Here is a 16237-nt window from a genome sequence, read left to right as displayed (position 1 = left end):
TTCTAAAAGTTTTAATTTATTTTGATTAGGTTTAGATCTAGTTACATTGTTTTTGAATTTCCATCAAAAACAGTTTAAGTGGGTTTAAATCTTAGTGTTTTAGGCCAAAATGTGTTTTAAACCTATTTAGAAGCTTAGATATTATAAAATATTATATGGGTGTATCAAATGTTGACAAACATTGAAGTAATTTATGAAATTAAAAAAATTCAAAATATTCACAAAGTGAAAAATAAATAATTATTATTTAAATTATTAAAAAAATTAAATTTATATTTTTGTCTATTTGGGACTAATTTAAATATTTGAAAATGTTAGACGATGTTACACTTATTTACCCCCAAGGACAATGTAAGCGAGTCTAAATCTTGGTGCTTTTGGACCAAAATTTTATAGTAGGTTTCAAACATATTCAGAGCTTAAATGTTACAAATTATTACATGAAAATATCAAATTTTAACAAAATTTAAGAAATTAATGAAATTGAAAAAAATTGAAGTATTCACAATGTGAAAAAAAAAAAAATCATTTAAATCTTAAAAATAGAAAACTTATATTTTGTTCCATTTGGAACTAATTTAAATATTTTCTAAAAGTTTCAACTTGTTTTGACCAGGTTTAGACCAAGTTATGCTGTTTTTGAATTGCCAAAAATAGCATAAGTGGGTCTAAATTTTTGTGTTTTAGGATCAAAATTTCGAATAGCTTTCAAACCCCTTTAAAAGCTCAAATGGTACTAAAAATGGCATGAATGCTTCAAATTTTATAAAAAATTAAAGAATTTATAGAATTTAAAAATTCAACATATTCACAATATAAGAAAACAAAAATATTATCATTTAAATTATAAAAAATATAACGTTATATTTTTGTCCATTTGGGATTAATTCAAATATTTTCTAAAAGTTCTAGTTTGTTTTGATTAGGTTTAGACCTAGTTACACTATTTTTTTGAATGACCCTAAAATTAGTGTAAGTGGTTCTAAATCTTGATTCTTTTGAATCAAAAGTTATCTCAGGTGATGAGAACATAATTCTTTTTCTTTTTGATAATTTATATGATAATGTTTTGATATTTTATAGATAAATTTAACAACTTAACGGTCAAAATCCATAAAAACTATTTATTATATATTTAATTTTAAATTTTCTTAAGAGTAAAATTTTATTTTGAAGTTTTTCTATACATTTAAAATATTTATATTTTATATTTTTATTTTAAAATATATAAATATCATTATATTATTAATTACCTTATAGTTAATAAAATTACTTTTTAGTTTATTATTTATAATTTTGTAATCTAAAGTAATTATTTATGTAATTATTTTTTATTTTTGTTAATATAAATTGATATATATTAATTAATTATTTAGTATAATTTATTTTAAATCGATCCAAATTTTAGATTGGTTCAAATTGTAAAGAGGAGAGAGAAGATACAACTTTTAAGGAAAAAGATAAAAAAGTGGTTTGGAGTTACTTTTATTATTTTGAAAATTTGAGGTTTTCTATGAAAATTTTTGAAAAAAGATACTGTATTTTAAAAAATAAGGAGTTTTTCTAAAAAATTTGCCTAAGAATTTTTTTTGCACTTTTTTTTTTTTGTTGAAAATATCCTCTTTTTCATCTTTCTTAAAGGGCATCCTCTATTTGACATTATTTCTAAAATATCTTTCTAACATGACAACTAGCGCAGTATTGGTTACACCCTATGAACCAATCTATAAAGCAAAACAATCTAGATTTATACTATCATTTATAATATTTTTTAGGCTTATAGTATTTTTAATAACTCCACTAAATCATTATATGCCTATTCAAAAATACTATAATTGAGATAAATAGACTTAAAATCCAATAAAATAAAACTCTATATAAAAATATGATTTCAAATAGGTATAATTATTGGTTTGAACAACCAAATAGGGAGACTTATATATCAATTGAATAGCCAAAGGATTATAATTTAAAAAAAAAACAATGAGACAAATGAAATCAAAACAAAAAATAAATCGACTCATACGTAAAAATAAAATTTCAAATAGATATCCTTATTCATTTAGGAATATCTACAACCAAATAGAGAGATTTCCATATATAAGTATATCGACATCAAAATATAGTAAGTCTATTTAAAATATATTATAATTAAATAATTAGACTAATTTACTCGATGAACTAATCTATAGTAAAATAGGAGATATTTTTGAAAAAGGTACCTTTTGGAAAACTAAAAAGAAAAAAACTTTTATAAAAAATTTACCTTATTTTTTTTTCTTCTAAGCATTAGTTTCATATATAAGTATTATATTGGACTCAATAGTATTCTACCAACCATTTTAATGTTTGTGTTGCTTAGTCTTCTTGGTCCATTATTGTCTTGGTGCATACACATGGTACAGTGAGAGAGGTCCCCTTTCCTCGCACCGTTCCTTCTCTTTCTCTTAAAATAGCTAAGCCACGTTATATTTGTGGCTTATTGTGATGCACATCAGAGGGTGCTTCAGTTGCTTTCTATTGGATTAAAAATGCAAGACTGTTTGGGGCTGACATGAAGGTTAATTTCTCGCAATCAACTTTGAAACATAGACTGGTAAGTGAGAGAAAAGTTTGGAGTCATATCCCTTATACTATCATGCAATGTAGCTGTTCTTCCCCAAAGTTTACTGGGAAACAAATATTACACTAGACCAAATAATCATACCAGTGTGAAGAAAAAGGAAAACAAAAAATGTGGTATGCTCTAATAGACGTAATATGAAAAATAATATTGTTTAAATATTCTCCGAAATTCTCACCTCAAGATTCGTAAAAATGAATTCATAAAATTTTTTGACAAAAGAATACGTCTTCTTCATGCACTGTAAATTTAAAAGAGAAGCTAAAAATGTAAATGTGAAAGAAAATAAATAAGAAAAACTATGAGAAAGATAAAAATACAGGATAAAAGCGAGTCAATGAGAGAGGACGAAATATAATACCTATGAAAAAAGAAGATTGATGACTTGTTTATATTGATTAGTAACTAACAACAATGGCTTACTGGAGTCTTAGCGATAGATAGTAACTCTGAGGACAAAACATGTTGCTATATTACGATTAGTAAAGTGTCCTTTCAGTCCACGTTAGCACACATGCGTAATTGCGAATAGCGAAGCTACTTTGGTCACTTCGCACGTGCTTATGTCATCGCTAATTATTGCAGCCATTCAGGTTGGGATAATTAAGGGAAAAGGGTTGATTTAGTACGGCCACGAGTTGAAAGATAGATAGTACGTCGTTGTCATTGTCGTAAACGTGCGCCCTTCTTCCTCTCTTCCCATGTCATTGTCGTAGACGTGCGCTACCAATGGGCCAGCCACTCGAATTGGATGGAGCGGAAAGCTTCGTCCAGCTATTAGAAATTTGAGCTCCTCCTTTCATTATCTTAACCTTATTATATCTGAATCTTATTTCTATTCATCTATGACATGTAAAAACACCGAGAGAATACATCGTCCTTCCAACCCTCGCCCACTTGATTTGGAGAAGTGAGAAGCCTCCGTCCACCGAGTAAAAACTTCAAAGCGCATGTGGGAATGGATGTCAACCCGTCCAAGAAAGTCTCTTACCCTTTTTTGTTTTTTTTGTTTTTGGGTCTCAGATCAGAATTACAAACCTTTAGATTGGGATAACATGGGTGATGGGGATAAAAAGAGGAATAACCTTTGTATAGGAACAAATACTAGAAGACCAAAATACGCAGCGGAATAAAATGGAAACACAATCAAACAGAACACCAAAATATACGTGGAAAACCCATTCAATGTGAAGGGTAAAAACCACGGGGCAAACTAGAGATAATCCACTATGAGAATAATGAATATACAAATCTCAATCTCTTGCCCAAAACCCAAGCAACAACCACAAGAGAATAACTAGGATACAAGGATCACGTTACTGCCCACAATATCTAAAACCTCCCAAGTAATCACAGCAAGAGTCTACTGTAGATTTGATCTAACCTGAGATGAGAACACTGCTAGATGATTGTGAACAGTCTCTCTACGTTGTCCTTGTCTTCTTCCCTTTCTTTCTCTTCCTTTTCTGCCTTGATCTCCTTCTTCTCTTTGGAATCTCGTGGCTACAAAGATCTGCCTCGTTGCTGCCTTTTTATAGCTTTAATCTGCCTCTAAAACGCAGCCACCACACCCCTCTAATCTTAATTAGGGTTAGGTTAAGAGAGGGTGTGGGCTGTGGGCTGATAAAGCCCACATGGGCTGAATATGGGCCATCAGCCCAACAACCTCCCCCTTCAGCCCATAAGGGAGGCTGTCCCATGACTCCTCAATGTGAAGCCATGCCGACCAACTGTCGGCATATCTCCTGTCTTTCTTTTGGTAAGGTCTTCGTCAACATGTCTGCTCCGTTGTCATCTGTATGAATTTTCTGAAGCTGCAACTGCTTCTCTTCAAATACATTTCGAATCCAATGGTATCTGACATCTATATGCTTTGACTTGGAATGAAACATTGGGTTCTTACACAAATGGATGGCACTCTGGCTGTCACAATGCACCACATAATTTTCCTGTTTCAGCCCCAATTCTTGTAAGAATTCTTTCATCCATAACATTTCTTTGCATACCTCTGTAGCAGCAATATATTCTGCTTCTGTGGTGGAGAGAGCAATACACCTTTGTAACCTGGATTGCCATGACACAGCTCCCCCTGCAAAAGTAAGTACATAACCTGAAGTAGACTTCCTCGTATCTATATCTCTTGCCATATCTGCATCTGTGTAACCTGTTAACATAGGTGGTCCACCTCCAAAGCTTAAACAAACCTTAGAGCTCCCTCTGAGATATCTAAAAATCCACTTCACCGCTGCCCAGTGCTCTTTGCCTGGATTTGCAAGAAATCTGCTAGTAACACCCACTGCATATGCGATGTCTGGCCTCGTACATACCATTGCATACATTAAACTTCCAACTGCTGAAGCATAAGGAACCTTTTGCATTTTCTCCTTCTCCTCATCACTTGACGGACTCTGTTCTGAGCACAACTTGAAGTGACCTGCAAGAGGAGAACCAACTGGCTTAGCATTGCTCATACTAAATCTTTCCAATACCTTCTCGATGTATTTCTCCTGTGACAACCAAATCTTCTTGTTTTTCCTGTCACGAGAAATCTGCATGCCTAGTATTTGCTTTGCTGGCCCCATGTCCTTCATTGCAAAAGACTCACTCATTTCCTTCTTCAACCTGTCAATTTTAGACATATCTTTCCCAAGAATAAGCATGTCATCAACATAAAGTAAGAGAATAATAAAATCCTCACCAAACCATTTGATGTACACACAATGATCTGAAGTCGTTCTTTTGTATCCATTTTCTGTCATAAATGAATCAAACTTTCTGTACCACTGTCTTGGAGCTTGCTTTAGCCCATACAAGCTCTTCTTCAACTTGCAGACAAAATTATCTTTAACTTTGACTTTGAAGCCTTCTGGTTGCTCCATATAAATTTCCTCCTCCAAATCACCATGAAGGAAAGCTGTCTTCACATCTAACTGCTCAACCTCCAAGTCCTGGCTAGCAGCAATACCAAGAGCAACACGAATAGAAGACATTTTAACAACAGGAGAAAATATCTCTTCAAAGTCAATACCTTTCTTTTGACCAAAGCCTTTCACAACCAATCTAGCTTTGTACTTTGGTTGAGAACAATATTCTTGAGTCTTCAACCTAAAAACCCACTTGTTCTTCAAGGCCTTCATTCCATTTGGTAGTAGCACCAAATCATAAGTGTGGTTCTTCTGAAGAGCATCCATCTCTTCCTGCATAGCAGCTAACCACTTCTCTTTCTGCTCACTCTCAACTGCTTCCTGGTAACTCTCTGGTTCACCTGCATCAGTAAGCATCACATACTCATCTGTAGAGTATCTTCTAGAAGGTTGACGTTGTCTAGAAGATCTTCTCAACTGAGGTTCTGCGGGAACTTGCTCTCCTACTTCTTCTTGCTCAACATGTCCTACAGGTAGATCAATATCAGGTTCTACACCATCTTCCTGCATATCTCCCCCATCACCCTGATATACTGGAGGAGTAACTGGGTCACAATCTGCTAATCCTTCTGCAGAAGTCTTGGCTGGTGCCTTCTTCTTCAAATCCTCAAAGGTTTGATCCTCAAAGAAGATCACATCTCTGCTCCTGAACACCTTCTGCTTTTCTGGATCCCAAAGCCTGTAACCAAACTGATCATGTGAGTAACCAAGAAAAATACATTCTTTAGACTTACCATCCAGCTTGGACCTCTCATTATCTGGAACATGTGCAAATGCACGACAACCAAACACTTTCAAATGCCTGTAGGAAACATCTTTCCCTGACCATACATGCTCTGCAACATCACCATCTAGGGCTGTACATGGTGATAAGTTGATCACATCAACTGCAGTCCTCAAAGCCTCATCCCAAAACCTTTTGGGTAGCTTGGCCTGTGAAAGCATACATCTGATCTTTTCCATGATGGTGCGGTTCATCCTCTCTGCAATTGCATTATGCTGAGGTGTACCAGGAACTGTCATCTCATGTTGGATTCCATGTGACCTGCAATAGTCATTAAACAATCCTGTATACTCACCACCATTATCTGATCTTATGCATTTCAATTTCCTTTCTGTCTCCCTTTCAACCCTGGCATGAAACTCTTTAAAGACATTAATAACCTGATCTTTGGTCTTCAAAGCATAGGCCCAAACTTTCCTAGAAAAATCATCTATAAAAGTGACAAAATAAAGTGCACCACTTATACCAAGAACATCAACAGATCCACCAGGAGTTTTTGTCCTCAAAGGACCACATACATCTGTATAAACACGGTCTAAGGCATGCATTTTTCTAGACAAAGCAGCACTAGCAAATGAAACTCTATGTTGTTTACCAGCTAAACAATCAATACAAGGGTTCAGATGTATACCTCTGAGATCTGGTAATACCTCTTTCTTGGAAAGAGTTTGCAGCCCCTTCTCGCTCATGTGTCCCAATCGCCTATGCCACAACTCCATACTGAAGTCTTTCTCTGTAGCATTTAACTGCTCACCATAAGCTTTAGCCTGCAACCTGTACAAAGTATGACATTTCTTTCCATTAGCTATAACAAGAGAACCCTTACTGAGTTTCCATTGCCCTCTGTGAAATCTGCTTTCATAGTCTTCATCATCTAGTCTTCCAACTGAAATTAAATTCAGCCTCAAGTCAACCACATGTCTCACATCCTTAAGTACCAACTTGCAGCCAAGGTTGGTCTTTAAATGGATATCACCCATGCCAATGATGTCTGCTGTGCCATAGTTGCCCATCTTGACAACACCAAAGTTTCCAGACTTGTATGTAGCAAAAAACTCCCTCCGAGGTGTAGCATGATAAGAAGCACCTGTGTCAATCACCCACTCAAGATCCTGACACACACAAGAAAAAATATCATCAGAAGGAGACAAAATCAAATAATCACCACCCTGCACTGTAGCTGTAGTATTATCTTTTGATTCTGTAGACTCCACTTCTTTTCCCTTTTTCTTGTTCTTCTTAGGTTGCTTACATTGGTTCTTGTAATGTCCTTTCTCACCACAGTTATAGCAAACAATATCTTTTCTTGATCTTGACTTGCTCCTACCCATACGTGAACTGCTTCTAGACTTTGACCTTCCTCTGTTCTCTGAGATAAGTGACTGTGAATCATTCTGAGATGTTGCTGAACTCTTTCTTCTCAACTCCTCATTCAACAAACTGCTTGTTACTTGACTCATAGTGACAATACCATCTGGCGCAGAATTACTGAGGGAAACCACCAGTGTCTCCCAACTTTCTGGTAATGAACTGAGAAGTAACAATGCCTGCAACTCATCATCAAGAGACATTCTCATAGAGGATAACTGGTTAGTAATACTCTGCATTTCATTCAAATGCTCAGCAATAGAAGCACCCTCTCTATATTTTAGGTTCACAAGTTTTCTGATCAAAAAAGCTTTGTTGCCAGCTGTTTTTCTTTCATAGAGACTTTCCAATTTTTTCCAAAGAGAATATGCAGAAATTTCAGTAGAAACATGGTGAAAGACACTATCATCAAGCCACTGTCTAATAAACCCAATTGTTTTTCGATCTAACCTCTTCCACTCATCATCTGTCATAGTTGTAGGTTTTGCACTATCCCCCTGCAAAGGTCCATACAAATCTTTGCAATACAAGAGATCTTCCATTCTTGGTTTCCATATCATCCAATTATTTCCATTTAAACTAATCATGCGAGAAATATTACTGGCCTCCATGTTCAAATACAAAAATTAAATCACCAAAACCCCGCTCTGATACCAGTTGATGGGGATAAAAAGAGGAATAACCTTTGTATAGGAACAAATACTAGAAGACCAAAATATGTAGTGGAATAAAATGGAAACACAATCAAACAGAACACCAAGATATACGTGGAAAACCCCTTCAATGTGAAGGGTAAAAACCACGGGGCAAACTAGAGATAATCCACTATGAGAATAATGAATATACAAATCTCAATCTTTTGCCCAAAACCCAAGCAACAACCACAAGAGAATAACTGGGATACAAGGATCACGTTACTGCCCACAATATCTAAAACCTCCCAAGTAATCACAGCAAGAGTCTACTGTAGATTTGATCTAACCTGAGATGAGAACACTGCTAGATGATTATGAACAGTCTCTCTGCGTTGTCCTTGTCTTCTTCCCTTTCTTTCTCTTCCTTTTCTGCCTTGATCTCCTTCTTCTCTTTGGAATCTCGTGGCTACAAAGATCTGCCTCGTTGCTGCCTTTTTATAGCTTTAATCTACCTCTAAAACGCAGCCACCACACCCCTCTAATCTTAATTAGGGTTAGGTTAAGAGAGGGTGTGGGCTGTGGGCTGAATATGAGCCATCAGCCCAACAATGGGGAAGAAGAAAGAAGGTATGGATGACCACGTTGTGGGTTGGAAGAAGACAACGGGAGAAAAGGATTGCCCTTATCGGGACAAACCACAGCTACGATTTCAGTGGAAGTAGGAGTTTTAGCGATGGCAGGTGAGGCGAGAGGACACCGTCGATTGAACCGAGGCCTCTCTTCTCCCTCTTCTTGTCACATCGCTCCCTACTTCTGGACCAAGTTTGATTTCCTTCCATTTGATAAACTTCAGAACGATTCCAACGCATTACCAACTCTACTATTTCTTTTTTTGAAGTTTGGCGTAAAAAAGATGTTAGGATATATATATATAAGTATTTTTGACCTCATATATAAATTATTGGTGTGATAATGATGTACCAAATTCATTTACCAAATATCCATGTAATGTAAGCCTGTATATATGACATTTTCAGTTAAGAAAAAAAAACTTAAGTGCAATAATCTAAACTAGACTGCCTGAGAATAATCCAAGTAACAGATAAAAAGTTTATCATGAGTGCTCCTCTTTTGGGTTCATTATTCAGAATCTTTAGGGAGAAATGTTGAGATCTTTATAATTTCACATGAGGACATGTTTTTCTATTATTTGGCGAAAGAGTCACAATGAAGATGAATGAACTTCAGATACATGTTTTCCCATTTGTATGGAGTGGAATGAATGATAAAAATCTGAGAAATGACCCCCTTATAATATTTTCATTTAGATACTGTGTTTTTCTTTGTATTTGAATGAGAACACTATAATGACATTCCAAAATATGCTAAATAATTTTTTTATGATTTATATGAAATAATACAATGCAAATTATATCCTATTGCATTTGTCGACATTGTATGGAGTGGAATAAATGATAAGACTTTGGGAAATGATCTTTTTACAATTTTTTTATACTTGGATTCAGTGTTTTTTTGTATATGAATGAAAACACTATAATGACGTTCCAAAATATCATAAATGACTTTTTATAACCAATATAAATTGTATGGAGTGTAATGAATGATAAGGATTTAGGAAATGATCCCTTTATAATGTTTCTTCGTTCAGATACAATGTTTAACAACTATATCAATCAGGACTTATGTGGGTTTTATCACAATGTTTTACTATGTTTTATATTAAAACAGTGTAAATGTAAACTTAATACAGTGTAATGCTGTGGTTTACTGTGTTGAATAATCACAGATACTGACATGCATCATAGTGATTACTATGGTTTACTGTGTTTCTGTGCTATGTATTACAATATTTTACAGTGTTTTTACTTTGGAACACAGTGTTTTTGTGATGACTAATAAAACACTGTAAAGATATCATAAAACACTATAACAATATAGTAACGTCTAACAAAACACTTTAAATATAACCTAATATGTAACGATAGAATCCAATACTGGCTTCATAGTATTTCTGTGCTGGAAACCTATGTTTTTGTGATGTCTAGCAAAACATTGTATCAACATCGTAAAATACTATAATAATATCGTAACGTCTAACAAAACACTGTAAATGTAACCAACAACTTGTCAAACATATAATATAAATGTTTTCAAACAAAGAGAATCCAATGCTGACATCTTTAAGTGCTTTACGGTGTTTCTGTGCTAGAATACAATGTTTCTACGATGTCTAGAAACACATATCGTAAAACACTATAATGATATTATAACGTCTAGCAAAGTAATATACATATAACCGATGGCCTCTCAAATGTATAACATAAACCAGTAATGACTTCACTCAGTGCTTTATAGTGTTTCTGTGTCCCAATACAATGTTATTGTGACGGGGCGCAAGAGGAGAAGCCATGTGCTTAAAAACATTGTAAGGCGAGAGAGAGGAGATGAAGGGCCAGTCTAAATCTTAGATTGACTGATAGGGAGTGAATAATCAATCCATAAGGTAATGGGAGAAACAGTATTGGTATTGATGCAGATGTATATCCAATTAGATAGAGAACACAAACTATGAAATCTTTTCTAGGTCCAACATTTATGGAAACCCTATTTCCAATCATCACTTGGACGCAAAAGCTAACTCGAACATGAACTAAGTTTACTTGTAAGTTAACTTGAAATTTGTCTGTAAGCTGAATCTTATTGCTTTGGCAGAGCTCATGGTGGAAAGTTCAATTGACAAGATGAATCCTAGTCTAACAGCATTTAGTGGGAACGGCCATAGCTTTGAGTGGAGAAGCCATGATCAAGGTGAGTCCAAACTTCTCCTCCATGTCCAAATCCCTCGGCTCTTTCCCTTCCGGCAGCCTCCACTCGAACCTCTGCAGCATGGATGCGAGCATGAGGTGCACCATCCGGTACGCCAATGGCAGTCCAGGGCAGATCCGGCGTCCCGACCCGAACGGTATGAACTCAAAGTGGCGGCCCTTGAAGTCCACCTCCTTGTTCAAGAACCTCTCCGGCAAGAACTCCTCCGGCTCCGTCCACAAGCTGCTGTCTCGCCCGATCGCCCAGATATTGATGAGCAACCGCGTGCCCTCGGGTATCTCGTAGCCGTGTAGCTCCACGGTCGCTTCTGCCAAGCGAGGTAGCATAAGTGGCACCGGTGGGTGCAGACGCAACGTCTCCTTGACCACGGCTTGCAGATAGGGGAGCGAACCGATGTCCGCTTCCTCCACTTCTCTTGAGAAGCCGATAACTCGTAGGATCTCCTCACGGACTTTCGACGTGACCCGGGGATTCCGAAGCAGCTCCGCCATAGCCCATTCCACCGTGCTCGAGGTCGTGTCGCTCCCCGCCACAAATAAGTCCTGCCAAATCAAAGCCATTTCGTGGTTTAGATGATGTAGGAATAGAGTTTACCCCATCGCCGTTACTTGTTCGAGAATGTATCCTCACTGAAAAGAAACATTTCAATGCTTGTCGATCGAACTTGGTGCCGTCTCCCTGAACTTGGTGCTCGAGGAGCTCATCCAAGAAATCATTCCGGGCGGTGGTTCCATCTCGTTTGCTGTGCAGACGCCGATCTATATGCTCATCGAAGATTTCATGCAGCCTCTTGAAGTATTTGGTGGAACGGTGACGAATACCCTGCGGGTCGAGCTTTGCGAGCAGTGGGAAGTAATCGGACAGGTTCGCCCGCCCAGCTTCCTCCAAGATCCCCTCCACCACATGCTTGAATTCTTGCGAGGACTCTCCGTAGAGATCGGCGAGATCGACGGAGAAGATAGTGCGAGAAATCAAATTCAGCGTGGTGCTGAACGCTAATCGCCCTACGTCAACCAACGAGCCCTTCGACGCGCTGTCAGAGATGTACTGCATCAGTTCCTGTACCTTTTGGCGCCGAAGGGATCGGTAGCTGTCGAGTCTTCGTGTAGTAAAGAGCTCGGTTTTACAGATTCTACGCAGGTTCCGCCATCGTTGGTACGGCGGAAGCCACACCATGGAGGCCTCGTTGAAGGCCAACACGCGAACAGATTCTGGGATCCAACGACTGGAGAGGACTGCATCGTTCTCCTGCAGGATTTCCCTTGCCAGTTCCGGGGACGAGACGAACACAGTGTTCACTTGACCGAGGCGGAGAGTCATGATTGGGGAATAGACCTTGGCGAGGCGGGCGAGGGAACGGTGGGGTTTGTCGCCGAGCTCGAACAGGTTGCCGACAACTGGGAGTGGAGTCGGCCCAGGTGGAAGCCGCTGACCGCGGGACTTTGATGACCTCTTTGTGGCTCTAGAAAGGAGGAGGAGGAGGAGGACGGAGACACCGAGTGAAAGCAGCATCCACAGAGAGAGTTCCATCACGACTGCAGCGAAGGAAATCACCAAGTTCGATAAGAGAAAGGCGATATATGTACATGTATAAGATGATATGATATAGGAAATTTGATGGTAGATCAAATTTACAGCTTTTAAACATTGCTTTTTACATTTTATGATATGTCTCGTCTAAACTATTTTTTAATTTTAAGATATTAATTTGATGACGATGAACCAAATTCATTTATCAAAAAGTTAAGAATTCTTAATCTATCCAGTATATTTTATAGCCATTGACCATTCGAAATCTCATTCCACAATCGATTCACTTATCAAAGGGTGAGGAACGAAAGGATGATGGATCAAAATCTTATCTCATATATATTTTTTGATATACTAGATTTATTTATTGAAGGTTGAGGATTCCTTACTTTACACTTAAAGATATTGATTTGATGATGATGTATTAGATCCAAACCTTATTAGATATAACTTACACCTAAATTATGTTAGTATTGATGATGAAGTACCAGATTTATTTACCAAATATGTTAAAGGTTAGGGTTTAAAACAACTTTCAATATATTTTATTACACTTTAAATATTAATCTAAGAATAATGGAATAGATCCACTTAAAGAGGGATTGAAACGGAACTATCTTAATTGGTAAACAATAATCTTCTTCGCTAACAACGTTGTCCTGCGGTCATCTCCAATTAGGTAGCAAAAGCAGGAGGAAAATATCAAGTTAGGTGTAACTTTAATTTGTGTAAGAATGTTTTCCGATTTGGCAATTGTAACTTAAATTTATTACAAAATATTAACTTGCAAACCAACCCATATTCAAAATCAGCCAACAACAATAAAATGGTAAACATTTTCTTTTTTTAAGTAAGTGATGAAGATGAAAGTTGAATCCAAACTCTTATGATAAATTATTAAAGCCTTTAGTAGCTCAACTAAATATTACTTTCAAAAATTATGTAATAAGTTCAATTAAAGATATTTTAATTTTTTATTTATAATTTTTTTAAAGTATTTTTATGCTATTAATAATAATCATTTTAATTCTTTTGACTATCGAATTGGTAGGTCTCCTAATCATACGTCTATATCATTTTAAATAATTTTTCTCATTTTATATTAATTTCTAATTGATTACAAATAAAAATATTTTTTTTTCTATATTTTCAAGTAGCTCACACATCCACCTCAACATTCTCATCTTTCTAACATATATTTTTTACATATATTATTTCTTAACTATCAAACACTTAGGTTCATAAAATATTATTGATCTAATAATTATTTTATATTTGTTTTAAATCTAAAATATATCGAATGATCAACTCATCATTTTAGTAATTCTATATTTATTTTATAAATAATATCTTCATAAATCTCTCTATCGTACTAAATAGTTGATCCAAGATATCTAAAATTTTTTACTTAGTATATATTCTCATCAATTTGACTTAACTATATCTTATATATGAAATATTAGTCATACTTAATTAAAAACATTTAGTTTTTAAGGATTACCTCTATGCTTTGAATTAAGTTCGTTCAGACTCTTATTAATTAACATAGTATCATTAGCAAATATTATACACTAAGAATGTTTATTCTATAAATGACTAGTAGATTTATCCATTGTCAAATGTATAGGGGCTTAATGCAAATTCTTGATATAGTCCTAGAATAATAAAAAACTCACTAGACAAGCTTTCTATATTTCTAAAACTTTTGAAAACTCTTCTCCAAGGTTTCATAGTGTAGCTTATGATTTTGATTACTTTATAATTTTAATAATTTTATATATCACCCTTATCCATTAAAAAATGCTTTCTTCATTCAACACATATTTATTAAACTCTCAGAATTTTATTAAATAAATTAATTAACTAAGCTATTCTTTGATCTCCTAAAATTTTGAAACCTCGATAGAGAAATCATCATGTATTTTCATCTTTTCTAAGGCATCTTTGACTTTACTAGTTTTAATTTTGTAAACAAATCTATATTTATTAAATCTATTACTAATGTCAATCATTAGAGCTAAGCCATGTACGGAATGTTCTTTAAATAATTAATAAAAATATTTTTAATTTTTCTATAGTTTCATTATTGTTAATAAGTATTTTTTATCTTCACCTTTAATACATCTAATATTACCTAAATCATTACACTTCTTTTATTTATTTTTACAAATTTAATATATATCTTTTTCTCATCTTTGGAACTACTTGGTTATAAAAAATATCATAAGTTCTATATCTTATTATACTTCAATGGCACTACAGAAATAATGCCAATAGGATTTTCAAAACGATTAAAACAAAAACAGAGGTTTCACCAATGGAAAACAATATTTAAGGGCGTTGTTTCTAACATAAAGCATTATTTACTTACGTTCTTATGATGTATAAACACGGAAATGCTACAAGGATGCCTAGTAAAGTAGGACAAACTAAATTGGGAAGCATAATTTTCAAAATATATAAACATTTATTCAATCCGCATTTTGGGTAATAGTAGTAAATTAGGGATATAATTTCTTGATCTTAATAATTTAAATGATATTAACATGTATGTTATGTGGGACAGACAATTATATGCACTTCAAAGTATTTTCGATGTAATTATTGAAAAGTTTTGTTGTGAAGAAGATCATTTAATTCATTTATACAAATTGTAAGGGAGAGATTTTTTTCAATCATGTGCTCAAATCATATGCTTAAATATGTGATTGATCCTCAAATCATAGATTGATTGAGAATTAGATCTTGTAAAGAATATAGAGTTATTGTTCCATATTTACCTATATTATGATCTTCTATCATGTCCCGTAAAATTGAGTTTTCGTTAAGTATACAAATATTGAACCGATGTAATTGAAATATCTTATAGGCAAGAGATTTTATGAGTGAGTCTACTAATTAATTAGAAGTATGAACATGAGAAACATGTAATTAATATATGATAATATGGTGTCTAATAAAGTGAAAGTCGATGATATTATATTTCATGCGTGTCTAATTTGTAGGAAGTATGAATGTGAGAAACACATAATTGACATCTAACAATCTGATCTCTAACAAAGTAAAAGTCGATTACAATATATTTCATGCATGAGTCAAACACCGGGTTGGTGTATAAGTAGGTGGCACCAATATTATCACAATATATTATAGAAGTGGATTGGGAGGTAATGTCAAGTTTGTGTAGCAGACTGATGACCCAATTGAATTTCTAAGTGGTGTTAGCAATAACTCTATATTCAACTTCAATGGTGGATCTTGCGGTATATATTTTTTAGATTTACTCTAAAAAAAGATAATATAGGCTGACATATATATTCTATCATTAGTGTTTCTTACCTAATCAACATTGATAAATATATGGAGATAAAATGATAAATATTTATGAAGGAGAAGTTCTAGGAGTCCCTTTAAAATGTCATAGAACATAATTTAATATAGACTAATACATAGTGGACGATCGATACATGAATTATGATAATTTGTTGACTATAAAATAAAATATTTGGATGTATGAGAGATAAAT

The 16237-nt window shown here is 34.7% G+C and overlaps 1 protein-coding gene across 1 annotated transcript; it reads right to left on the bottom strand.

Annotated features, from left to right (window-relative positions):
* Nucleotides 1–11064: 11064 nt before the first annotated feature.
* On the bottom strand, nucleotides 11065–12711 carry LOC135636391 (cytochrome P450 76T24-like). Its single transcript, XM_065148078.1, has 2 exons — nucleotides 11812–12711; nucleotides 11065–11723 (listed from the first exon to the last, which is right to left on the bottom strand). Exons 1-2 carry the CDS (start codon nucleotides 12709–12711, stop codon nucleotides 11109–11111), a joined length of 1515 nt encoding a protein of 504 aa, XP_065004150.1. The 3' UTR covers nucleotides 11065–11108.
* Nucleotides 12712–16237: the final 3526 nt, after the last annotated feature.

The sequence above is a fragment of the Musa acuminata genome, chromosome BXJ3-4 (genome assembly GCF_036884655.1).
Source record: "Musa acuminata AAA Group cultivar baxijiao chromosome BXJ3-4, Cavendish_Baxijiao_AAA, whole genome shotgun sequence".
In the NCBI taxonomy this organism is placed as follows: Eukaryota; Viridiplantae; Streptophyta; class Magnoliopsida; order Zingiberales; family Musaceae; genus Musa; species Musa acuminata.
The sequence above is the reverse complement of the archived record's forward strand: the minus strand, read 5'-3'. Positions and strand labels throughout refer to the sequence as shown.

Coding starts and splice junctions, on each gene's coding strand:
- LOC135636391 (XM_065148078.1), bottom strand. CDS start 12,711: ATGGAACTCTCTCTGTGGATGCTGCTTTCACTCGGTGTCTCCGTCCTC. Junction 11,724..11,811: donor CATTGAAATGTTTCTTTTCA/GTGAGGATACAT, acceptor TTGATTTGGCAG/GACTTATTTGTGGCGGGGAG.